Source organism: Microchirus variegatus, assembly GCF_963457635.1.
Source record: "Microchirus variegatus genome assembly, chromosome: 12".
Classification (NCBI taxonomy): domain Eukaryota; kingdom Metazoa; phylum Chordata; class Actinopteri; order Pleuronectiformes; family Soleidae; genus Microchirus; species Microchirus variegatus.
Window position 1 is genome coordinate 19,939,496 of NC_139813.1, and position 26,933 is coordinate 19,966,428.

Consider the following 26,933-nt stretch of genomic DNA (forward strand, 5'->3'; position numbering starts at 1 on the left):
TGTGACTCCGCTGGTTATGCTCTCGTCGCTCATACAGTCACGTTTCTCCAGGTCTCAGCTCAGAGACAGCATCTTACTGAATTATTTCTGTTTAGGTTGAGTTAAAAAAAAGTACAAGATTTTTACAAAAAACGATCATAATAGAATAGAAAAAGCTATAATAGAAGTGCTTTTTGCATCGCTGTAATTACGTGACAGTTTGTGCTATTGGAAAACTTCCAACGGTTTTTAAAAGCTGAGAATTTGCACGGCAAAGAAATGTGTGGTTATTACGGTAATTTCACTCGCGCTGTTGTTGGAGGAAGCCGGCGAATCAACATCGTTGTCGCCAGAGAGGACGAGATTTGGAATAACGCATATAAATACGTAGTTTCCATTTTGAGTGTTGTGTTATACTGTTCAAATTTCAAATTGAACACGCTAAATATGGTGTTTGTGTACAACAGCGGTGTTTTTTTCTCAATAAAACCTTTTGTTTTTCTTCATTTTAAATTGTTAATACCCTATTTTAACATAGTTTCCATTTTTTTGGGCCTGTTTTTGCACATTGAGATAGAGACTCACTGTTAAGTCATTACAGTCATTTTAGTTCACTTTGTAACAGTGAACACTAGAAGTATTTTGACCTGAAAACAAGCTAAGCTAATGCTAACGGAGGCTTAGCAAATGGAATTTGCATTCTTTATTATTTCCAACCTGAGCTAATGAATTAGAAACAAAAACTTTGTAACCTTGACAGTGGGTACTGTCAGCTAAGCTAATGCTAACCGCAGCTTTTCTAATTGAATTGTTTATTTTTATTTTGTTTTTTTATGGTTAAAATAAGCAAAAAAAAGAAGGTGAGATGGATATTTTGAGGCTTAGGTGTTAAAGGGTTATGTATCTTCCTCTTACCACAAAAACTACCAGTTCTGATTTGACATTCATGACCTTTTTGGTCATATTGCCTCAGCTCTAATAGAAATTTCTCAACAGGAATTCATCCGCTCTACGACACGGAAGAGCGAGTAATTGAACATCCGTGAGCGGAGAAAAAAACAGTTGAAAACACACTTCATATTAATGGGAAAAAAATAAATAAATGAATCGATATATCCAGTGACTCAGTAATAAATCCATAGCTGTCCACGCTGTGTTGTGGAAGCTGCAAGCGAGGGAAAGAAGTAGAAAGAGGCTTTTGTTGAAGAATAATAGTTCAGTGATTGTGATCGGTGTTATTTTTCTACCGTCGTGGAATCATTCTTGTCACCTTAAAGCCTCCTGACGCTGGACTAGACTGTCACCTGCCACCGCTGGACGTTAATCCTCAGGCTGACTCATCACACACCCCCACACACACACACATTAACGCACTGGCACAGATTGAGCCTAAACAAACCTGTCAGGTGAGAATCAACCGAATGTGTGTGTGTGTGTGTGTGTGTGTGTGGGGGGGGGGGAAATGTGACTGATGTGAGAATTTAAAGCCCGCGCCTGCAGCGTTCAAAGACACCTCTATTTCAGTTGCACTTTGGGTAATAATTAGCTTTAGCATTGCCAAAAGATCAATCTCTGATAATGAGCACACTTACAAACACACACACACACACACACATTGATTTACCCTAACCTTAAACCATCCCAGATGCATAACCCTCAAGTCTTAACCCTGAAAAGGGTTGTTTAAAAGTTGCGAGGATGAGCCTCACAAGGTCAAAATGTCCTCACACAGACATGTAAACACACACACACACACACACACACACACACACACACAGAGAAGCTTCAATTAGAAATGTGTGCGACTCATCCGTGAGCCAGCTCCAAGTGGGAAACCAGTGATCATATAACATGAATTAATTCTAAGCACTGGCAACAGATGTGCTAATTTGCCAGGCTCTCTCTATTCATAATAATGTGCTGCTCCCTCCTCAAAAATATGTGCTAATTTGCAAGGGGCTCATTGTGGATGTGCTAAACTGCCGGGCTGACATTTTGTGTGCTAATTTGTCAAGCAGGGACCCCTTTTTGCCTCTAATTGTGCCAAAGTGTGAGTACACTTCCACGAGGCCTGGAATCGCTGAATTCTCTAATGGCTTTCGCTCGGTCGTCGGGCTTCGCAGATTTTTTTCCAGCCTCTCCGCTTGCTCTCGTGCGGTGAATGCAGCTGAAAAGAAATACCGACGACTGAAGGGGGGGGGGGAGGTGGGTACAGGATATAAAAGCAGTAAATTCATGTGCTTGCCTGCGTGCTAATTTCACAGAAATATGCACCTGCTTTCTGGAAAAAACACACGTCGGTGCAGATGATGAGTAAATTGTGATGCAGCAGATTAGACAAACACAATGAGACGGAGCCCGAGAACCGACCTCATCATCATTATAGAAAGTATAAATTCCTACTTTCTCTTATAAAAGACACATATCTTTGTACTGTAGACATAATGCATTCTAGAGCTGAAACGATGAATCGATCATTAATTGATTACTGAATTAATCGGCAACTATTTTGATAATCGATAATCGGTTTGAAGCTTTTTTCATGATTAAAACAAAATTTTGTTTGATTGTTTTAGCTTCTTAAATGTGATATTTTCTTGGTTTCTTTGCTCCACGTAACAAAGAAATCATTAAAACTGAATAATTTTGGTTTGTGAACAAAACAAGACGTTCGAGAACACCATCATTTCCAGGTTTGACAAACACTGATCAACGTTTTTTTTAACATGTTCTGACATTTTATGGACCAAACGATTAATCGATTAATCGAGAAAATAATCGACAGATTAATCAATTACGAAAATAATTCGTTATTTGCAGCTCTAATGCATTCCCTAACACCTTAACTATCACAACACGCCTAAACCTAACCCTAAAACCAGGTCTTAACCCTCAAAAAAACAGCCAAAATGTCCTGACAAGGTCAAACTGTCCTCACAAAGACAGGTCCACACACACACAAACCCTCTAAAATGATATGTACACAGAGGATTTCACTACCTGAAATTGATCAATCAATAATTCATAGAACACAAATAATTCTATTAGGGGCTGCAGCCGACGGATATTCGCTCAGCTATTTTTTGCTCGGTCGGATCCATCATCTCTTTGCTTTATAAGAAACACAGACAGCGACCCAAACCATAAAACAAACATTTAGCATTTTATTTTGTGTAAAAAAAAACATGCAGCACATTTGACGATCACACCGTCAACGACTTCCTCAAAGGTACAAAGCAGCGGCATAAACAAACGTATATAAGCTCCTCGCTTCTTGCGAGACGCATTTATTGAAGCTTCCCCGATGTGCACAAATCAGCAGAAGAGAGCTATTATAGTGGCTGTAATATAACAGAGAAGGCGGCAAACGTGTGTGCAGCTCTTCTTCAGCCGCTGCTGAGCGATGCCTTTGCAGGAGCTGGCGAGCTTCGATAAATCTCCCCCCTTCCAGGTTTGCAAGCAAAGAGTTTTCAATTGTCTTTATGTTGGTTCTCAGAGGGTCACTTTGAAAACACCTTTTTTTTTTTACTTTAACTGTCAGTTAGAAAAGATGAGAATAGTGAGGATGATATTCAACGGTGTGATGGGTAATACTGAACATTTAAAAGAGAGCTGAAACAAATAATCGATTATTAAACGATTACTAAATTAATCGTCAACTATTTTGATAATCGGTTTGAAGCTTTTTCCATGATTAAAATGAGATTTCTGATCGTTTTAGCTTCTTAAATGTGAATATTTTCTTTGTTTCTTTGCTCCACATAACAAAGAAATCATTAAAACTGAGTCATTTCTGTTTGTGGACAAAACAAGACGTTTCGAGAACATCGTCATATCCAAGTTTGACAAACACCGATCAACGTTTTTTTTGACGTTTGCGGACGTTTTATGGACCAATCGATTCATCCAGAAAAAAATCGACAGAATAAACGCTTACGAAAACAATCGTTAGTTGCAGCTCTAGACTCAAATGACCTGGGGGTCACTGAGCATTGAGTCTGGTCAGGAGGTCAAGTGAAAAAGTGGGGAAAAGCTACTCTTCAGTAAAGGTGGGGGCGTAGTGCTGCACGATAAATTGTTTAAAAAAAATTGCGATCTGGATACACAACTATATATGATCTCATTTCTAAACGACAACGATTCTTCTGCAGTGATATGGAACTCAAAAATATGGTGTATATATATGATATAAAATGAATCTTTGTCTTAAAATAACTAATTTTGACTTCATATTAAGTAGTGGGGCCACAGGAAATCGAGCGGAGGGCCGCAAGTTTGAGACGAAGGTATGTGATTTATTAAAATTAGGGGAAAACATGCTAATTTGCATATGCTAATGTGCATATATCATGTTTGGATGTTAAGGATGATACACATTTTATACATGATTTATGGGCCTGTGGTAAAAAAAAAAATCGATATTTTTTTTTCCTGCCAGCACAGAAAATAGATGATTTAGCTCCGATATCCAAGGCATTGGGAGTGAGCTGAACGACCGCTTACTGAAGAGAATGCCTCCTAATGCTTTATGCCTCACACATCTCTGCAATTTCTCTTTCTATGCCCATATTTTCTTGCCTTTATCAAAGTGCCACACACACACACACACACACACACACACACACACACACACACACACACACACACACACACACACACACACACACACACACACACACACACACACACACACACACACACACACACACACACACACACACACACAATCATGGTCCTCAATCCCTGTGACTATAGAGCACATCTCGTCGTGGCCTCAGCAGGTGACAGATGGCGACCTCACAGCGCTGCTCACTGCAAACCGAGTTTTAATCAAGCCTAAGCACTTGTGAGAGATGCTAATTATCCACCGCACGGCTCTGAAGAGACGGAAGTCCAGCATCATAACTGGGCCTGTACATGCGCGCGAGTCTTCCTCTTTGCGATAAAAAAAAAAAACCCCGCAAACTGTTTAACCTTTAATGCTGCTGGTGCAGGAGAGAAGTGTGAAGCAGGATTGACTGGGTGTGATTGACTGGGTGCCCTCAGGCTGTTCTCCCTCACCAAAATAAATATAGATGAGAACCCGTTGAACAGTAATCTTCAAGTCTTAAAACAAACTCTCTGATAAGTTAAGCAGTGGGATTTCCAAACTGTCTCTCATCTTGCTTGCCAAAAACTGGGTTGCTAAGACTCTCTCACTCTGCCGTGCCATCTCTGAATATTTACACTTTAGGCATGGAACCATGTGATGTGAAAAGAAGGTGAGAGCAGAACAACAAAAAAAATTATCAGGCTGCGACAAATCATCGATTTTAACCGTTTAAAATCGCAGACGACACAAAAGTCAAAGTCAAAGTGTCAAAGTGTCTTTATTTGTCCCAACAGGGAAAATTGATTTGCAGCCGGGAAGATCCACACATTCAAACACATACACAAATAGACAACACCAAATAACATGTAACATATAACGTATCATCATGGGCAGATTAAAGGGACCTACTGCAAGATAATGCACATTACTGCAGCAGGCTACGTGCACAATGGAACTTCCGCCTAGCAACCGTGGCTGCTGGTACGCTGGGCTGCTTCCGGTAGGTCGTGTTGTCGTTGTGATTTTCCGGAGACGTTAGCGAAGTGCTAAGTCGTAGAGTCAATTTTATTCGTAAAAACGAGCGGATTTCGGATTACAAGAGAGACTGTTATCGTATCAAAAAGTCAGAAAGTCAGCCCTACATTGTTGTGTACCCCTTTGTACAAATTCGTCTCGGTACAATAGTACGATAAACTTTCATAGGTTTCCGCTGGATGTGTCTGTGCGAATCGATTGGATGGTGAGGGTACGGCGGGACAAGGACATCTGAGTTTTACACGTCCTTGTCCGCAAAGTTTTAAAAGTTGTACCGCTATATAAGTAAGCCCAGAGTACCAGCAGCCACGGTTGCTAGGCGGAAGTTCCATTGTGCACGTGTGGTTATTACGGTAACTTTACTCACGCTGTTGCAGGAAGTTGGCAAATTAGCTTTGTCACCAGATTAGACCAGAGTTGAAAAAACTGTACTGTAAACGTGTTACTCTAAATGTTGCATAAAGTGTGCATATTTCAAATTTAACATTCAAAATATGGTGTTTGTGTACGACTACTGTGTTATTCTTCATTTTAAATTGTTAATGCACTATTTTGGCATGCAATAAATTGTAAATAACTGCCAGATATTGAAAGTTATACTGGTAAAATGCGCAAAAATAAAAAATTCCTAAAAATAAATTTTTTTGGCCCCTTTAATGGGTCAAATAAGTCTAAAAGTTCAGGCAGACATTTTGAAGCTTAGGTGTTTAAGGGTTTATCCGTTACTAAAGTAATTGGGATTTTAAATGTGATATTTATCCGATTTCTTTGCTCCTTCTAAATGACAACACACAGGGCTCATAAAAACTAAACTTCAAGTTCTTATAGAAAAGGTCTACTCTACTATATCGTATGCGCGTGACCTTGGCGAAAAGCTAAATTAAAGATGTGTAATTTACACGGTTTGCAATTAGGTCACAGCAAATTACAGGACACTGAGTCGTCAGCCTTTACTCGCCTCTCTGCTCTCGTCCTAATTCACACTGTTCTCGTCTAAATGGCCCTGTATTACACACTCCTCTATTGTCATTTTGGACAAAATGGCTGTAAAATTAGTCTTTCTTTCTTGTCAAAGGGCAGATGTTATCTCCTGTCAGACGCGAAAGGTCAAGAATTAATTCAGGAGGCGGCTCTTTAAAGCTCACAGCTGGGGTAACAAAAAAAAAAGAAAACGAGACGGACTGAGATATTTTACTAGACTGAGGTAATCGTCTTAATCTCCCTGAATTTAGAGATTCTTGCAAAGAGGAAGCTGATAAACCCTGATTTAAATGTGTTAAAAATATGAATATTGGATAGGACAATCATGTTGTGACACACGACAGTTTAATCACAATAATTAGCCGAGTCATTTTTTTAAGGCATTAAACACTCAGCTACAGAGGACACAGAGGTTTTAATTCCCCTGATAAACGACAATAAAAAAAAACAGGCGCCTATCGTGTCCTGTTACATGTTACGTACACTGTGAAGTAAGTCACGGCGATAAAAGCACTTTTATTATGTATGTCAGATGGTGAAATTGTACGTGCAAGGACGCCGGAGACGATGGGGGGGGGGGGGGGGGGGACAAGGGGAAGACAGGCTGGATGACAGTGAGAGAGTGCAGGAGACAAGATGGGAGCCAAAGGGAGACAAGGACGCTGCAGAGGACAACGGGGGAAGAAATAGGAGTGGGAGGGAGGAGGTGGGGAGAGAAAATGGGCAGAAAATTCCATTTTCTGGATTCCGTATTGATTTTGAAATGCCGAGAGTGGACGCCGCGCTGCCACGCTGTTTCCTCGCGGCCCCTCAGATGTGTTTAGAAAACAACAGGTGATGGGCACGGCGTCCGTGAGCTGTTAGTATTACACACAGACAGCAGATGGGTGTGCTGACAGGAAAAAAAGAGAGGAGGAGGGAGGAAGGAGAGAGGAGGAGGAGGAGGCGGGGCGTTAAAAAAAAAAATAAATGAGTGAGGGAAACGAAGAGAGGGAGAAATGGAGAATAAAAGAGGTCACTGGAGGCAGATAAAAGACACTCAATTAAACGTCTGAATGGATGGCCCATTAGACCTGAACAGACACCTGCATCCTCCCCCCTCCCTCCCTCACCCTCAGGGCAAGAAAATGTCAGCTTCTGCTTTGGGTTCATCAGCCTCCCATTAGCGGCAGCTGTACACAAACTAGCACATCATCAGAGCCACAGGTACAGAGTCAATACGCTCAAAACTTGTGCTCCAAAGGTGTGTGTGTACGTGGTACACGGGTACATTATTCTCGCTCGATCGACCCAACAGTTATGAAAGAGAGGCGAGGAAAATGTCCTGCAGCATCGCGACACTAACGAGAGATAATGGATGCATCACGATCTGACTGCGTATTAAAACGGGCCGCGGAACGACACGGGCTTCCTGTTAAGTGGAGGGTGAGTTCGATCGGGAAGTGACAGTGTATTAAATAGCCACCAGGGCGGCGACGACGACGGCGGACTCCACTGGTTCCAACAAGAATTCCATTTGAAATGAAGTCTATGGAGCAGGAAGACCCGGGTTTGTGACCTGGTCGGAAAACAACATTTGTGCTCCGGCTTCCTCCCACAGTCTAAAAACATGCAATATGGGGATAAATTGATGTAAATTGGACACTTTAAATCAGGGGTGTCAAATGTCTAGTATGGTCAATAGGGGGCCAGCCTAGAGAACAAAAAGTGGGGGGGAAACGTCGACAACGTTTTTTGTTTTAGGGTGCAAATCGCCAAAATGGCCACCAAAATTAAAAAAGGCCTACTTCCTGTTGAATTGAGGCCATGGTCTTCCTGCCAAGTTTCGGAGAAATTAGGTGGAACTCAATCTATGCCCAAGCTATAGGGCACTTCCTGGAATGTGGCAAATGGACGAATTTCGTCAAGGGTTGCCATGCTCACGCTGTTTTGAATCTGCGAAACCTTTCGACAACTTTGCTAACATTGATCCTGCATAGATTTGTAGGAATGTGCATAGATTCGCAAATTGCCAAAATGGACGCCACTCACAACTCACCAACAACAACAGTACAGCCAAAATATTCGCATTGAAAAAAATCTTTTGCTGACTGCAAATCATGTTTATGTTTTGAAATCATGTTTTTGGCATGTGGCGCCACCTACCGCCGTCTACCGATCATTGCAGTCAGTAGAGCCTCAGCTGCCGAGCATCCACGGGTTGCCAGTTACGTCTGAAAGCCAAACCTAAAAGACCTCGGTATTTTGAATTTGAATGTAGTAACCGTTTTTGGCCACATTCTTACATATGGCACCTTTAAGTTTACAACCGAAGGACTAACAACCAGACTAAATCATTTTTCATAGAGTAAATGGTCTATGGTTGCAATATCACACAACATGTTTTTGGTGATGGAATAAGTTATAATTAAGAATATAAGTGAAAAAGTAAATAACAGGAGAATGTATATTCATTTTAAAAAAAAGACTTAAGAGGTGAAATTGTCGTCAGGAGACCTGCTCTAATCTTTCCCCCTGACCTGCAGGCGTCTTGCTTATTTCACCATTCCTCACATTCATTCACACCCTGTTGAGTGGGGAAACTCACAGTCTTTCGTCATGTTTAGAGAGAGCAGCGGCCGCGGGCGTGGGCATAGCTCATCGTCCGCGTGTGTGCGCGCGGAGGAAACAGAAGCGATTAGCTTCATTATGCCTCCTCAAAACTCCTTAAAACGGATTGTGCGAGACGGCGGGAAAATCAATCCAAGTCTTTTTTTCAGTCCACTGCAACGCTTTGGTTGTGCTTTTCATTATGAGCGTAAATGAACGGGCGACATAGTTCGAAGCGGTAACTCTTTAAAATGACTTTTAATTTCTAATTTTCCTCCTCTAACGCGACTCATTTTCCCTCTAAACGCTGAATTCTCACTTTCCCTTTTGCACCTCCCATTAGAGATTAGAGAACAGTGAAGGCAAAGGGACAGAAAATGAAATCTGACATCGCGTGTTTCTGCATTGCCCCGGTGATTCGAGGATAATCAGAGTGCCACGCTGATTCAAAGAACATGATTTTTAAGCAAAATTGCCTCAAAAACACCCTCCCCCTGAGCCCGTTTCCCCACGTGTCCTCGATTCAGACACAGAAATGTACATCCGACTGTCATCTTCAGCCAGCCGCTTCCCTCCTCCTCTTACTTTCCTATTCAGCCAGGCTGATACGCAGGTGAATCGCTGCATCCTAACCCGATCGGTGCCTCACATCAAATCCAAACACAGCCGGGGGGGCTTTCTTTGATCGATGGACTCCTGAATCCTGTGTTAGTTTGGACGTCGATTGCTTTCATTTATGTGCCCTGAAGGAATGTTTTTCTCGGGGTCCATGTGTGCTCAGCATCCACATGACGAAAACCTCAGCCTTCTGTGCTGGAGGACACACGTCGAGCGAGTTCGCGGCGGTGAGACGACGTCCCAGATTACTGGCGTTGCGGTTATTCAAATCTGACTCGGTGCAGATCAGATAACTGCCCACAAATACCTTTTTATGTGAGTCATCAACCACAGAGAACGCCAGGGTTTGTGAGATCACTTGATATTTACAGTGGGGTGGATAATGGAAGATAAGATTGTACCATTATTGATCACAAAGAGAAGCGATCACAGCGAATTGGTGGGTGGGATTTTGCTCACACACACACATACAGGTGAAAATTGAATCTTATATGAACATTCTTGCTCATTTTACCGTGTAGATCTGGCAGATAACCGAAGGGACATAAATCTGACTTTAAACAGGAATTCAGATTTCTGTGTTTACCCAACCCTGAAAATATCAGATCCAAGTCACAGCAATGGAAAAAACTATCAAATACTAAGTAAAATGTATTAAAATTTATTTTTCTGTCCGTTATTTTACCTGCCAGACTGTTTTCAGTGGTACTGGCAGTTTTTGTGCGTGCCTCTCTGTGTATAAGGGTGTGTCGCCGACATTTTCTCTTCTCTTTGTGCTGTGGAAACAGGTACATGAATTTTGCATCTCCTATGTATTGTGCTGTAGCAGCTCCCTTATCTGTGTATTTTTACTGTGTTTCAGAGCTTCACGTGTCTCCGACTGCTGTTTTTTTGTGCGTTTTCTTGCAATTCGTGTATATGAAATTACCCCTTAGTGCTCAGGTGCACCCATGGTAAATTACTGTGTGGCTTGTGTGTTTATAGGTCACCAATTCAGGCTTTAAAACTAAATTAAAACTTAAAAAAACGTATGCGTTGCTGAGTCAAAGTTGTGATTCATTTTAAATTGCATTCTTAGTAGCAGCAATTGTGCAGAAGTCACAAAATAGAGCGTTTTTCTTTTATTTTTTCGTTCGTAAAAACGAGCGAAACGTGAACTTTGAACGGTGACGTATTTCCAGATTTCACATATTTCGCAAATTCAATCCAATTTTAAACATTTTGAGTACTTTTTGCACAGGTGCGTTTATATAGTGCTGGAAAAAAAAAGGATATAAGCCACTCTATATTGTACATTCTTAGAGTTCTAAGGGTTAAATGGAGTCTGTGATCCGCTTCCTGCTTTTCTTACTCAACACAATCCTCCAAGTGTCAGCCTGATGATCTGATTTCAGCTAATTCACAGACAAAACACCTACAGATCATACTGTGATTGCATATTTACATGCAAACACTTCAGCAACAACGGTGACCTTGTGATGTTTCCACACACACACACACACACACACACACACACACACGAAGCATCTAACTGCGGCTGCCAATCAGCACTGGCTTACTTAATAAAACCACTGGTTTTACTTGGTTTGTTTGCCTCGGAGCCGTCGCTTAATAGTTGACTGCCGCTATTGAGCTCCTACGTAGTTAAAAGGCCGTCACGTGTCTCTCTCCCTCCCACACACACACACACACACTATATAACACAGAGCCACACTGCAGCAAGTGGAAGGTCGATTTTTCAAACTACCTAAAGCAAGGCCACTTATCAAAGTGATAAGTGCAACAGAGTGACTTCACAAAAGCGACAAAAAAAACAACAACACACAGGAGCTATGATCACAAAGTGGCTGCAGCCTGCATTTGTCATGAATTAGTCAGCAACATTAATAATCCACTCCCTCGTATTCTTCTCACCTAATACAGTGTATATATAATATATATACACTATATATGTATATATATGTTTGCGTTCTCAAACCTGGGATAGACTCACACAGAAAATGGCATCTGGCACTTGGCACCGATAACTCGCCGCACTGCCAGTTTCCTCACAATTCCTCTTCCTGCTATACAAACACATTGATTTTCATTGATTCGCAACCATCTTACAGTCTTACAGGAACGTGGAGACGGCCAAAATATGTAATGAGACGTAAAAGACAAATTCATTAAAGGGTAAAAAAACCCCCACACATTTGGATGATATTTTTTTGTGCGGTCAGTGTTTTTAGCATTTTGATTCCCTCCAAGCAGGTGATTTCACAGATATCTGTGTCGTCTCAGTCAAATTTTTCAACTGGCTAATGGCTCGCCCGCTGACATTTACTCGGCGCCGCGGTGCACGACTCCCACTGCATTTCCACAACAACACTTGACTGTCCGTTCGCGCCGCTCTCTTCACAGAAGCCATCGCAAAAAAACGGTAATAAAAAAGAGCACAGCTGAGAGTGGGTTGAGAGAGCGGACGGCTCCGAGGCAAACTAATCTATCTTTACTCTCCGTAGCTGCGGGCCTCAACACTCGCTGATTTTTTGTTTTCTTCTCGCTCACACTTCACTCCCTCGATCTCATTTGACAAACACTCTTGTTTTTCTTACACCTCTCTCTCTCTCTCTCTCTCTGTGTGTGTGTGTGTGTGACTTCAGATTTTTTCCCTCCGTCTCCCTTGGTGGAATCGTGAGGCGGGTTGGCTGTGGTTAAAAGATGCAAAGAAGAAGAAAAAGAAGAAGAAGAAGAAAAAAATCTTCAGCTCTGACCTTCAGTCAGACTCAGAGCCAGACAACCAGGCAGCGAGACATGCTGCAGATGCTCTTCTCAGGGGACGCTTTCAAAGAACAATTGCACATGTAACCTCTAACCCCTTCTGATGCCCAGGGAAACCCCTGAGTGACAATGACAAGAGGTGATACGCTGTGAATAAATGAAACCCAGAGTGGGAGAAATTTAGGAAAAAAGAACCGAGAGAGAGAGAGAGGAAGTCGTGCGAGAACTGACAAACAAAGTCAATCATCTGCAGCACACGTGTCAAACAGAAGGCCCGGGGCCCAGATGTGGCCCGCCACGTCATTTTATGTGGCCCCGCAAGTTAGGGCTGGGCGATACGGCGTCAAAACAATATCACGATATATTGAGCAGCTCACCTCGATAACGACAAATGAACGATAAGTTTGAAGTTGCTCAATGATGTCATCGCCTAATTTGCATAATTGACATGAACATGCACACACAGCCAAAAACAACTTTTTTTTGGTTTCTTTTTATCTTCTCTTTTGAATTATCGCATGTATCGATAACGGCAAAATGAAGTCGATTATCGTCGTGAATTTCGATAACGATACATTTTCGATATATCGCCCAGCCCTTACCGCAAGTGATTAATCGGTCTTGAAAATCTGTGTTAAAATAGGTCTATGCCATAAACTACATTACCCACAATGCATGGCGATTGCGTTACCCGCAAAGTGACGTCATCACCATGGCGGACCGGGTTACATCTAAAATGCATCATATTTGTAACTTGAATAAGTAATAAATGCACATGGTTATTTAGCAACTACCTTACGGAGTAGTTACCTTTATTTGACATTATATCTTGTTACATTTAGTTCCATTTATTCTCTATGACAGTTACATCTGGCACTTTGATGGTAACCATTATGCCGATGAGTTTGACACCCCTGATCTAGAGCCTTCTTTTCAAATGTAGCCCGGTGAACACATATATATATTTATAAAAGTAAACTCATTTCATACCTCACAGATATTTTCCCATTTCAAAAAAATGCCAACAAAATCTGCGCCCCCTTAATTAATCAACATTGAGCCTTTCTGTAAGTGAAGCGTGACAGCGAGACCTTCAAAGACTCAGTCAGGACTGTAAATGTGTTTTTAGAAATCCATCTTCTTAAACCCCCGGTGCCCGCGCCGCATGCTAATGCACGACACATCTCCGTCCTTTGTTCTTGAAAATCCACAGTGGGTATATTTTTAAACCGTAGGAAATCATTTGCCAGCGCGAGAGGAAGAGATAGTTTCATGTTTTTTTTCTATAAGCCATGGTGCGGCCAAGTGACACGTGGATATTTTCTAAGCAGCTTTGTGCCGATTTAAATGTTGGCAGTGGGCCAGGGCATGGGGGTGTTATCCATTATTCCCCCCCCCCCCCCCCGCAACCCTAAACTAAACTCGGGCGAAAAAGCAAATAAAAAAGTAAATTAACGACAAACTTCCTCTTGAATTTGCTCCCTCTAACCCTTTTGCTTGCTCTTGACAAGCTTGTAATTTCACCCGCAGTTTAGGGGATAAGAGGAGTGTTAAATATTATAAATGCAAAAGACGGCTTTATTATATATATATATATATGTATATATCTACTGGAGCTGCAGAAGATAAACTTCCACCAGAGGGGATGGTGTCGTTTGCCAGAAGACTGGGGGAAAAGGAAAAAAAAAACAAAAAAAAAACGACTTGACTTTCTTTCTGTTTTAGTCGTAAATATTCCCAGACATGGGCTGAGCTGGGAAAACATAAACATAAGCGGGGGGAACAAACAAACATCTCTGAGTCAACACGGCTTTCAGCAGGCAGTCGACGGCCCGGGGACACGGCTGAATCTGCCAAATGTTTGTCTGAAGATGGTGCTGATAATGTTAGCGCCACACAGACCCACGAAGGACACCAGTCCTCCTCCTCCTCCTCAGTGTCGCTGCCGCTGCTCGACATGTGTCGTCATGAATAAGACATGTTTGCTAAAGTAAATTAGCTCCGAGGACACGGCAGATGCGATGAGTCACCGCTACACTGAACGTGTGTTCACGGGGGAACGGTGGACATATGAAAAAAGGAGCTCCTTTTTAAGATTTTTTAGCAAGAACAGCCTGTCCTAAAAACAATGTGAACAAGGCTGTTAGGTTTGATTTTATATGTGTGAAGTTGACACGTTTACTGCTTTCTCTCCAGCCTACAATTGCACACAAAAAACGACAACTTCTGCACGAGATCCTTCTAGCTACAAACTCTCATTCAACGCGACGTGTGAACTAAAACCTGAATCTTCTCTCAAGCATGTTTTATTACAGCGTGTAAGGGCTGCACTGGGTCCATTCCCCCGGCATCTAAGTAAAAGAATTACCTGTGCGATTCATAAACGAGGAAGACTAAACACTGTAATTGAATTCTTGATGTCTGCAAATGAGCTCGACGACTTCGCTTGCAGCTGGTGGCCTGAACGCTTTCTTTTTCCTCCCCTCTCTCGCTCTCTCTCTCTGCGCGACACTTGTCGCTCTCTACATGTTGAAACCCTCGCTGTGAATACAAAAGGGCTGACTGTGCTCTGGTGTAAAAGGTCTCAGTCTGACAGGAGAACAGTGGTAGTACAATGTGAGCTGCCTGTCTGGGCAGAACGGGACTTAGGAGGTAGGAGGGAGCAGACAAAGCCACGGGGGAGCTGACCTCCTCATATGGCCAGACTCTTGCAGAAGCAGCTGGGGCTTTATCTGCTGATTGGGCATATCCTCTGCAGGACAGGAAATGCACCGGAAAAATGTGTCTCGAGGCGATTCTGCATTTTCTTTTTCTTTCATCTCGCTGACAAAACTATACGTCAAAATTACACAGGAAAAAAAAAAGAAAAAGAAAAATCCCTGTCATACACACACACACACATTTCTGTCGTCACATTGTTTTCAGCTCAGCGCACTTGTTCCACCGATGTTAAAGCACCTTGTCGTCCACTATTTGGGGGATTCCACTCTCTATTGTGGACAGTAATTTAAGACTTAAAGCTACTATTATTTAAGAGTCCTACATCTGAAAACAGGCTCTGTCAAGCAATACTATCAGACCGAACTGAGGGCGCATTTGCGGCAGAGCAGGGGTTTGAGCGTTTATCCCACCAAACTGCTAAATAACCAGGGTTTTTGAGCAACATTATTCACTTTTTCATCAGCGCTTCTTCGTATTTGTCGGTATTTACATACACACTTCCTATGTGCAGCAGTGCAGGAATGTCAAAGGACCAGTGTTCAAAATCTATAGGTGGAAATAATTTTTAATTCATCAGTTATTGAGGATAAAATGTCATACTTGTTTTGTTGTTTTTCGAGGTGATGGTATAAACTGTTTTTTTCATTACCCCATTATGATCTATTCATATTTATATCAACTCTACAGAGGCAGCCATTTTGGATCACTGTGTTTTTTATAGTATAGCCCACACTGGACACATGAAGGCAAAATATGGGTTCTCCAACACATTTGGAAGGGAAGGGCGAGATTGATTCAAGTGCAAGTGCTACATTTTAGAGTTGATATTTAAATGTGTAATATTTCAAACTCTTTTTGAAGGCATCTTTGTATAAAAGTATACGTTCCTATCGGAAATGACACAGCGGTAAGATGACAATAAGTGGACGTGTAACTGACAAGGAACTGCACAAAAAACCCAAAAGTTTCTCCAACAAACACCTTTCTGCACGTTTTTTCAAAATAAACACAGGGTTTATGCTGTTAATGAGCCGGGTCGCTGTCCATGGTGCTGAATAAGGCGAGTCAAAGAGCCTCCAGATCTCGCACAGATATAACCCGTGCTGATGCCCTGCAGATGTCACGTCATGTCACAGTAGTCTCTCTCTCTCTGTGTGTGTATGTGTGTGTGTGTTATACTCCACAGTGTCAGAACAGGAAAACTATTTTATCAATTACGCTTCCGTTTCCTCTCTCTCTCTCTCCCAGGACTTGAGTCATTAGCCTACTTACGGGCTTGGAAACTTTGGAGTCAAATACTATTAAGCATGCAGGGACGTTGCCGTCCAAACCCCCCGAGAGGATCCCTGTGAATAGACGCCATGCGTCTGTCAGCCAACGTGTGAGACGGGAACTCGCTCATCGCGTGGTGGTTGAGGATGCAGCAGAGAGAGAGAGAGAGAGAGAGAGAGAGAGAGAGAGAGGCAGAGAGAGAGAAAAGCACATCCCCGTTGCCATAGCGGCGGATGTTGCGGACGCAGGCTGACTCTTAAACAGGGCTCCTCTGGGGGGGAGAGAGAATCGGGGATTGTAAGGACGTGTTGTCAGCACTTGACGACATCCGCTGTCACTCCAAAGATGTTCCCTGCTCGTGTCCACGGAGCGCGACAATAAAGAAGGAGAAGAAGAAGAAGCGCACGCAGCCATCGCGAGAAGGTGTTCGAGTTAAAGCAACAGATGAAACCACAAGAGGCCGCGGTTTTGTGATGTTGCAAGAGAGAAACAGGGCTTTATTTGTTTGTTTGTTTAATTGCTCTGTTTGTCTTGAAGCTATGAATCAGCAGCGGTGCAGTTGTTGTTGTTGTTGTTGTTTTAGCAGCAGCTGTTGAGGAACTATACTCTAATAATCAACACCAGGCTATTTACATCATCCATGCGCAGCCGAGTGATCCAACTTTTTACTGAGCCCCCCCCAAAAAATGAGTCATTATTTTTTGACTCAACCAAACAGGAAACTGGAACCATATACGTTTAAAGCCAATAACGGCATTAAAAAAAACATAATATAGAGGGATATAAATGAGGTATATGGGATTCCCTAAGTGGAATTAAGGATAGAAAGTCTCGCGTATTGATTGGATTGGATCACAGCTATTGATCCGCACTACGTTTGCATGTAAACATTTACTGCAGAGGACATGTGTCAGCAGTTTAAAAGGCCATGGAGATACGGGACTCAGTGAAGGATACACGCGAGTGGTGGTTGCAAACGCCTGAACTGTTGCGTAGGAGTCTAGCCCCCCCATTCTATTATAGTTGATTTTCTTACAGAAGTTAGTTACTCTAAAGGTTTTGTGGGAAGCATCCCATCAACTGTGTGAAACAGCTGCTCCAACTGTGATAATAAAAAGTCAATCAACACAACACTGGAGTGCAGTTTTATGCCTCCACGGTGTTAATTGCAACACAAGGGTGAACAAAAGTGTGGCAACAAAAAACAAATCGTCCCGCTGCATTAGTGTCATCTCACACAGAGAGAGGCAGCGACTGTGATCACACATCACATTCACACAACGGCGCGTTTAAAAACAAGTGCAATATCTTACCGAATCTCAGAACGTGTTGCATCCCGCGAGTGTAACCGAGAAACAGCAGCAGAAGCGGGATCAGCCTGAGGTTGGATCTGAAAACGAGACTGCTTATCATCAGATGGTGGGAGGTAATCTTCATGTTGTTTTTTAAAAAATACACAGCGGGTTTATCCCCCCCTCCCCCCCTCCTGGTGCGCGGGTTCGATTCCCACGGAATTCTTTCAACGGTCGCTTTGGCAAGGCAGGGTGACGGCGGCCCTGGATGCGCAAGATCACGGCATGGTCACTTGCGCTTTCCCCGTATCCATTAGCAGTCCCGGCATGATTGCGTTCCCCGTCTCCTTCTCCGCCTTCACTGCGCCAAGAAACAACAATCCACTGGGTCGAGGGACGGCGGGACATCCATGTTGAAGGGTACGGATCCGGTGGGGAGGGGGGGGAGCCCGAGCATGGGCTATAGGTGATGTGCTGGAGAGGGGTGGCGAGGAGCTAGAGAGCGCCAAGCAGAGGATACAGCAGCGATATGCAGCCCCCTATGAGGCGCTCTGGGTTGCTTGCGCTCCCATTATACTGCACTGCTGCACAAGCTCTGACGTCGAGCCAAGGTTAGTGTTGTGAACGCGCACCAGAGAGAGAAAGAGAGAGAGAGAGAGACAGAGAAGAGGAGGAGGAGGAGGGTACAGATAGAGAGAGAAGAAGAGGTGAAAACGAGGTAATGAAGAAAGCGATGAATGGAGGAATGAATGGGGAGCAAGAGACTCAGGATGCGTTTTATTCCCTTTCTTTTTTTCTATTCTTCCGGCACTAAGATCATGCATGGGTTTGAAAATGCACACGTCGGTAAATAAGAAGCCTTTTCAAGTCCGCACAGAAACTGCTTTTAACTTACAGGAGGAATCCCTTTGCTCACTTATACTTACTGATCACCGTGTGAGACAGAGGTCAACCTCTAACTCCATGAGAGCGACCACTGACTGTTTTCCCCGAATCTTTCTTTTTCAGCACCACGGACAGAGACACAAACATACTTATTTCCAAAGAGACAAAACTACACGAGCAAACGACAGTATCTGCACAAACTACAAACAATAACTGCACAAGCTGCACACAGTGACTGCACAAGCTGCACACAGTGACTGCACAAACTACACGCAGTATCTACACAAACTGCACGCAGTAACTGCACAAACTACGCCAAGTGACTGCACAAACTACAAGCAGTATCTACGCAAACTACACGCAATAACTGCACAAACTACGCCAAGTGACTGCACAAACTACAAGCAGTATCTACGCAAACTAAACGCAATAATTGCACAAACTACGCCCAGTAACTGCACAAACTACATGCAGTAACTGCACAAACTATACACAGCGACTGCGCAAAATATACACACAGCGACTGCGCAAACTACACACAGTAAAGGCACAAACTACACACAATAACAGCAAATCTACACACAGCAACCGCACAAACTACACACAGTAAAGGCACAAACTACACACAGGAAACGCGCAAACTACATCAAGTAACTGCACAAACTACACACAGTAAAGGCACAAACTACACACAGCACCTGCACAAACTACACAGAGTAACTACACCGACTACACACAGCAACTACACAAACTACACAGTAACTGCAAAGGACACACAGCAACGGCACAAACTACACAGAGTAACTACACAAACTACACAGTAACTGCACAAACTACACACAGTATGAACAGCAACTGCACAAACTTCAGAGTAACTGCACAAACTACACCCAACAATTGCACACACTACACAGAGTAACTACACAAACTACCAAATGTTTGCACACATGTTGGAGCAACACAATGCCTGAGGATAGATTTTAATGACTCTCCTCTGTACACATGAGTTTTTGTTGTTGTTGTCATTCATAACTTCCGTTCCTAAAGGTTCCTGATGAGATTGCGTGCCACAGTCTTTGAACAATCCCAGCCATCATTTCCTTAAAATGAGGGAGGAGTGAGATGAAAAGAAATTAAAATTGGCAGAACAGCAAATCCGTTAGGCTCCGTCGATATATAAGCTGCTGAAAGGCACGAATATTTAACCTATGCAAATAACTCCACTTAAGACTTGAAAGCCTTCCAGCACACAGACTATATTCACGAGCGAGAGAACTATCCTCAGAGGATGTGAAGGTGGCACAGACACACACACACACACACACACACACACACACACACACACAAGCTCCACGACTACATTTCACGGGCAGAGACACGCCACGGCCTATCACCCGAGATTGTCGCGTTTCCATCTGATTAAAGCAGCCGCAAACGAGGGTATTTCCTAAAAGGACGCGGAGCACCGAGAAGATGGATATCTGCAGCTCTTGTGGTGGGTGGGTGGAAGGGATGGGGGGGGGGGGGGGGGCCCACATGCTATTGATTTAACAGCACATGTGTCTTATCAGTTCGGCTCCACCTTCATGGGCCCTTGCATCAGCGGCATCAGCGGCATCAGCTCGAGGTAGAGGGACCATTTAATCCCACAGGAGATGTGAAAGGGAGCTCTTTTTTGTGTGTGGTTTGAGCGCGTCCAAAACCTTTGGATCATTGTAACTCAAGTGTGAATGGCTGGACTGTGTGTGTGTGTGGTAATATAGTGTACTACAGTATTACAGTCAAACAGACAAAGAATAGAATGTGTAACATAGGTCTTTTGTGTTCTTTTGTATAACTCGCAGACCGTTAATCTGTCCTAGATTTTGAGTTTTTACCTTTTAAAACTGAAACACTGTAGTGTACCACCTAGTGGTTAATATGTACAACTGCAAAAAAAAGAAAAAGACAAGTGGTGGTTGGACACAGGAACAATAAAAATAAAATAAAAACCCATAGTCATGAGTTTTTCCCGAAACTTTCCTTTTCAGCACCATGGACAGAGACACCGTAACAACTTAAATAGACAAAACTACTCACAGTGACTGAACAAACTACACCGTATATGTAACAAACATCAGCAACTATTTCCAAAATCATCACACAAGTGTTACGATCAATACTGTGATGGATTATCATCATCACAATGAGTTATTTTAGTGTGTGGTGTTTTGTTTTTTTCATCTAGAGGACGAAGGACTGAACACAGCTGTCTCTATACAAGTACCAAAGGGGCTTTATAAGGGTTAGACATATTTAGTGTGTCAATTTGGGGAAAAATAGTGCCAGATCTCTAATGATTTTCAGCGCACTGTGAACTAAATGTAAACTATTCTGTCCTTTGACGTACCTTGAATCTATATGTACATAATGAATAAACCACATTAGCAACACAATATACTGTATGCCCAATTATGGACACTTCACTCACCTGCACGTCACAGAATCTGTCAAATCCCCTCCAAAAATAGAATAAAAGCAAATGAATCTTAGCGTATAAGGACGACACTTGTATCACTTAAAGAAAGACATGGTTGTTTTATAGATGTGGGATCAAGCCGGCTGGCGCAAAGGTCGACTTTGAAGCCGTGTTGCATGGGGCCCTGCACCAGCCCACTGCAGTGTGAGCATATCAAAGAGAATGGCACTCATCATTCCACCATCTGGACCATTAGCATAATTATGGAAGAAATTCAGGGTCTCCGTATAAGTCAGCACAGCTCCACACGCAGCATGAAAGGAATACTTATGGAGCTCGGGGAGAAGACATCAAATGGCATGCTTTTCCCCCCCCCCCACCTTGAAGACACAGCGCCCTCTGGCCCGCTACTGCGGCATTGCACTAGGTGTGAGAAGCCATCAGGTGCTCAACGACCTGATTTTCTGTATAGTTGAGGGTAAATAAGGACAAAGTGTTTGTAATGCCACTTTGAAAGAATATATACTCCATTGTTTTGTAAACCAGTCAGCACATAACGCTGTGTCTTAGTAGCAAAGAGCTGCAGCTTATTGTTATTAATGGGCAAAATACCCCTGAGCCATTTGGGAGATTTTTCATCCACAATCACACCGTGTAGTCTTTTTTTTTTTTTTTTTTGAAAGAGACCAAAAATTAGATGAGTTTGACACCCACTCACTTGTAACCCAGGGAGGCTTCAATATGAGCTGACTGGTGTGTTTATTCAGAGGCCTTTCATGCGGCGGGTAATGCAAAGGGGACTTTATGCAAAGGAGAGATAACCACTGCTAAAAGCCTTCTGTCATTCCCTCCCCTCTTTCTCTCTCTACTCCCTCCCTCACTCTTTCACACAGGCAGACTGGTGGAAAGATAGCATTGGCACAGGGAAGGAAACCATGGAAACGAGAAGCTGATGCACTTTGAATGGTAAGACCCTGAAAAAGAATACATTCATTCTCTTCAGTCTCCCCCCCCCCCCCTCTCCGTACTAAATGCTGATTTGTACCACATTATACCAAATGCTTCGAGTTTATTTGAACGCGCTTGGCTCCAGAAAGCCCAACAATGGTCTTTACTTCATCTGCCTATTATGTCAGGATGAAGTGGAATGAAGGGCCTGCACAAGGACAGACACTTCCTCCTTTCACACTTACACAGTGTAAACAAGTCCCTTCATCCAACTATAGTATATCAGTATTAATCGAGGCAGTCAACTCACTTATATATACAGTATATCTGACTTCTGGTCACGACTCAACAGTGCCTTTATACACACTAGCGCGCTGAAGTCAGCATCCGACCTCTCGCCTCGTGACACGAGCACTGCCCGTCAGTGAGATCTCTCGGATCTGAGCGGGACTGCATTCTTCAGAGATGACAATTAGTGAGAGTGAGACAGTAATTACAACCTCTCTGCACACTGTCGCTTCTCATTAGTGCTGACGGTTGCCCCTAAATGCCCCCACAATGCCCCCACAATGCCTCATCCTCAGCCCCCCCCCCCCTCCAGCAACTGCAGTCAGGCAGGGTTAGTTCTGGTGATGCACTCTGACTCTGTAATGTGATACAACAATCTCCAACTTCTGTCTATAGCGTGGTCTGCGATACTAATACAGTGAGTATAGTGCTGTCATGTTTGAGTATGGTAAACACTGATCTCCTGATTTCATATGCACTGCCCCCTCACATTAACTTTATTCAATCATATACTTTTATCTTAAAGCTGCAGTGCATAAATTTGGGTGCATATATATGCACTTTTAGCAATATATCTGTCGCATTTCTACCGATATCTCTTGCTTTAGTTATCCAACGTTGGCACTGCACTTACTGGTGACCTCAGTAAGTTACCCGGCAATTTACAAGCCTGTTAAGCAACCACTTGGACAGTTATGCGATGAACATGACTGTCCCTGCATTTATAGATAAACTATCCTGCAGGTGTTTGGCTTTCATGCACAGAAACGGTAAAACATTATTTGTATGTGGTGTCCTTTGCGAGCAAAACTATCAGACCTGACTGAGAGTGCCAAAGTTTGAGTCCACATAAAGCTGAGTGGAATGAAGGTCATACTACTATTAAACTTCACAGTGGTCCCAGAATATTAAATAAAGATTACTTACAAACAATGCATTTACCCTAGAAGCAATATTTTTGGCCAATAGGAGCATTTTTAGCACATTTGCATTCGTCTGTTCAATTCAATTCAACTTTATTTGTATGGCGCCAAATCATAACATACATTATCTCAAGGCACTGTGTACAGTAAGGTAGGGAGAGGTTAGAGAGAGAAGAGAAAGAAGAAAGGAAGAAATCTTCTCTCTGACAGAACCAGACTCAAAAATGTGCAGCCATATGCCTAGGCCGGTTGAGGTGAAAGGAAAAATGGAGGAGAGGCGAGGAAGAGACAGAAGAGGGAGATTAGAAGCAGATACATAACTGTGTTGTTCTTTGCATTAGTAAAATTAATGTGTCTTCTATATAAAAAGGGAATATTCAATGTGGTAAAGCTCAGGGACATTCATGCACGTTAGCCCATTAATGCACGTTGCTAGGGCTAGGGTTAACGTGCATGATGCTATCATAAAAAAATCAATATTGATGACCCTCCTACACACCAATTGAATACAATAAAAAACATACTCACGGTCACTTTATTCAGCGCGTCTGACGACCCGTTTGATGCTAGAATCTCGTGAGCCAATCACGGGGCGGTGGCAGCAACTCAATGCACCAAAAGGCACAAAGACGCGATGGAGGCGACCTGCTGAAGATAAAAACAAGCATCAGAATTCAGGAAGAAAGGTGATTAAAGTGGCTTTAAATGTAGAATTAATGCCAGTGTCTGAAGGATCCAACACATTTAAGAAAGAGTGCCCTAAAATCTCCATAGCTAAAGTTCTAGAATAATTAGCATTCCCCCAGTATATTGTTTATTATGCTCGAAGCATTCGCTCATTGAAAATGCAATTACATTTCTGAGCATTAAATGTCATTATTTATGAGATATAGACAACACGATGCTGAGATTTTCTAATACTATCTATTACATGGGATATGCAAGTATCCATGAATACACGTTCCATAATTCAGTTTTTGTGTGCGAGTTGTTTATTCTTTGTCCTCGTCTGCAAAACAAATGATTTCTGTGCTTTGTGGCTTTTGTTCGAACCAAACACAGAAACACTCAAAGTCACACATGGGGCTGATGGGATGGTTGACGGCTAGAGTTGTTATTAAAGCGACACCCAGCAGAGTCTGGTTTTGCCGGATAAGGATGTCCTTAAAGGGGGATTTCTCAGTGTTAATGATGAATGATGAAGAAACAGCTGCCTCTGTGTGTGTGTGTATGAGAGAGACTTGGAGAGAATGTGAACATGAGGTAGGGACAGAATGTGGACAGATCAGTTGCATCTGTCTGCCTACATATTTTGGCCCTCAAATAGAGATCTTGGCAATACTTGCTAAAAGTGACTTTCCCCATTGGAATAGTCTGTGTCAATAACTTGGCTGCAGAACGGGAAGAAAAAAAAAGGAAACTGGCAAATGTGAGAGGCGCTCACATGGAACTCAAACTGTTACGGGGAAAGCTTCCAATAAACTTGCTCGAGAGCTTTTCAGAGAGACATGATGGACACACGATGGACACCAAACTTGTAAGTGCTTGGTCTTAATTCAAAGTTTTTCAAAGCACTGACAAAAAAAGAGAAACCACTTGTGAGTTCATTACGACACTTCTGTGCTGCTTTATCGCCGTACATCACACAACTTAGGGCACTTCATCCGGCCCTGAAATCAGTGGTGGACAGTAATGAATTACATTTACTCGCGTTACTGTAATTGAGAAGGTTTTTTTGTGTACTTATGTACATTTTTACATTTACTTAAGTATGTTTTTTTTGGAAGGACTGTACTTCGCTACATTTTAAATCACATCTGTTCCTGACTACTAAAAAATATTGGTGAATGACGAGGACAGGTGAATGATGAGGACAAGTGAATGATGATGAGGACATGTGAATAATGATGAGGACAGGTGAATGATGATGAGGACAGGTGAATGATGAGGACGTGAATGATGAGGACATGTGAATGATGAGGACAGGTGAATGATGAGGACAGGTGAATGACGAGGGCAGGTGATTGATGAGGAGATGTGAATGATGAGGAGAGGTGAATGATGATGAGGACATGTGAATGATGACAAGGGCAGGTGAATGATGATGAGGACATGTGAATGATGAGGACAGGTGAATGATGAGGACATTTGAATGACGTGGACAGGTGAATGATGATGAAGACAGGTGAATGATGAGGACATGTGAATGATGAGGACAGGTGAATGACAAGGACATGTGAATGACGAGGACAGGTGAATGATGAGGACAGGTGAATGAAGACAGTTGAATGACGAGGACAGGTGAATCGGTGCTAATCAAGGTCCCTGAGTGAGTGAGAAAGTTAAAGCGTTTGGTTACCTTTGACCTTTTCTGACCTTGTTCAAAAAGCAACATATTAAACAAAGTACTTTTACTTAAAATGTGATCAAAAATAGTGGTTCTTTTGCTTGAGGTGAATATTTCAGTACTCTTTCCACCTCCGCCTAAAATACAAACACTATGAATTCACAGCCCAAAAACGTAGGAACAATTTGTCAGCTATGCCTCAACTTTCTTTTCGGTAATCTGTTCCACACCTGACAAAGTTCTTCTCAGGGAAGGGTTACAGCGGCCAGATATCCCTGCCACTCTACGGCCTCCATCCCACTAATGCAATCCAGTCTGTTTCTACAAAGATCTAGGGATCAACTGTAGCAGCTGGGGATGAAAGGGCCCCAGCACTTGCCTTCGACTTCCAGGATCAGAAAGTCCAAACAGGGATAGCAACCTCTCAGCATTCAGTGTTTTCAATCAAGGGATCAGCTACTGTGACTGGAAACAAAATGTCCCAGACAGCCATCACACAGGAGTTGCTGGCAGGTGAAAGCTAGCATGACTAATATGGCTCTTCAGAGTGAAAATAGGCCGGTGTTGTTCTCACCTTCCGGAAAGAGGTACAGGAATAATGCTTTTGTCTCGTTTATCTCTCAGGGGTCACGGTCTAATAGCTTTTCAGGCTTATATTGCTCCAGTAACGGGGATTTAAAGTTAGCGTTTCGCTGCCCCAGACGGTGTAGTGACGGAGCTCGTTTACAAGTCATTCGGCGTTAATCATATTTATACCATAATAAATGTGATAAATATGTGTCTTTAGATGAAATGACTTTCAAGACGTGGATTTGAGAACGATCAAATCGCTCGGTTATGGCTTTCATTAAAAATAACACAAGGTAAGCGGACTGTTCTTTCATGGGCTGCCAAGACTGCAGTCGCACCGAAATATACCGACAGATTAACAGAAAAAAAAAAAGGTGTGACATATTAGTTATTTTAAATACAACCTTCGGGTTTATTACATGAATGCAAAGGAACTGAGTTACTGATGGAAACACAAACAACATGGATATGTGAAACTATACTGCATCTAAATCTGAACGTACATTCTGGGCGGTCGTTTCACTTCCACGTATTCTACAGGAAAAAAACGTTGCCTCAAATAGACAAATGTGAATCTGGACCAGCAGCGTGGAGACCTAAGGACGAGTGTGAACTCATTTATGCCCTCTCTATTCTGTAGGTGATGAAATGAGGCCTCTCCTCTCCTCTCCAC

General features: G+C 42.7%; 1 protein-coding gene across 2 annotated transcripts in view; it reads right to left on the bottom strand.

Annotated features, from left to right (window-relative positions):
• Positions 1 to 17,986, bottom strand: part of LOC310934931 (glutamate receptor ionotropic, kainate 2-like) — a gene marked incomplete at both ends in the record, with an annotated part of 71,361 nt that extends 53,375 nt beyond the window's left edge. For both annotated transcript variants that reach the window (XM_083898736.1, XM_083898735.1), the window contains one exon: positions 17,863 to 17,986. In XM_083898736.1, the coding sequence (XP_083754862.1) occupies positions 17,863 to 17,986 (124 nt within the window). The remainder of the gene's footprint in view (positions 1 to 17,862) is intronic.
• Positions 17,987 to 26,933: the final 8,947 nt, after the last annotated feature.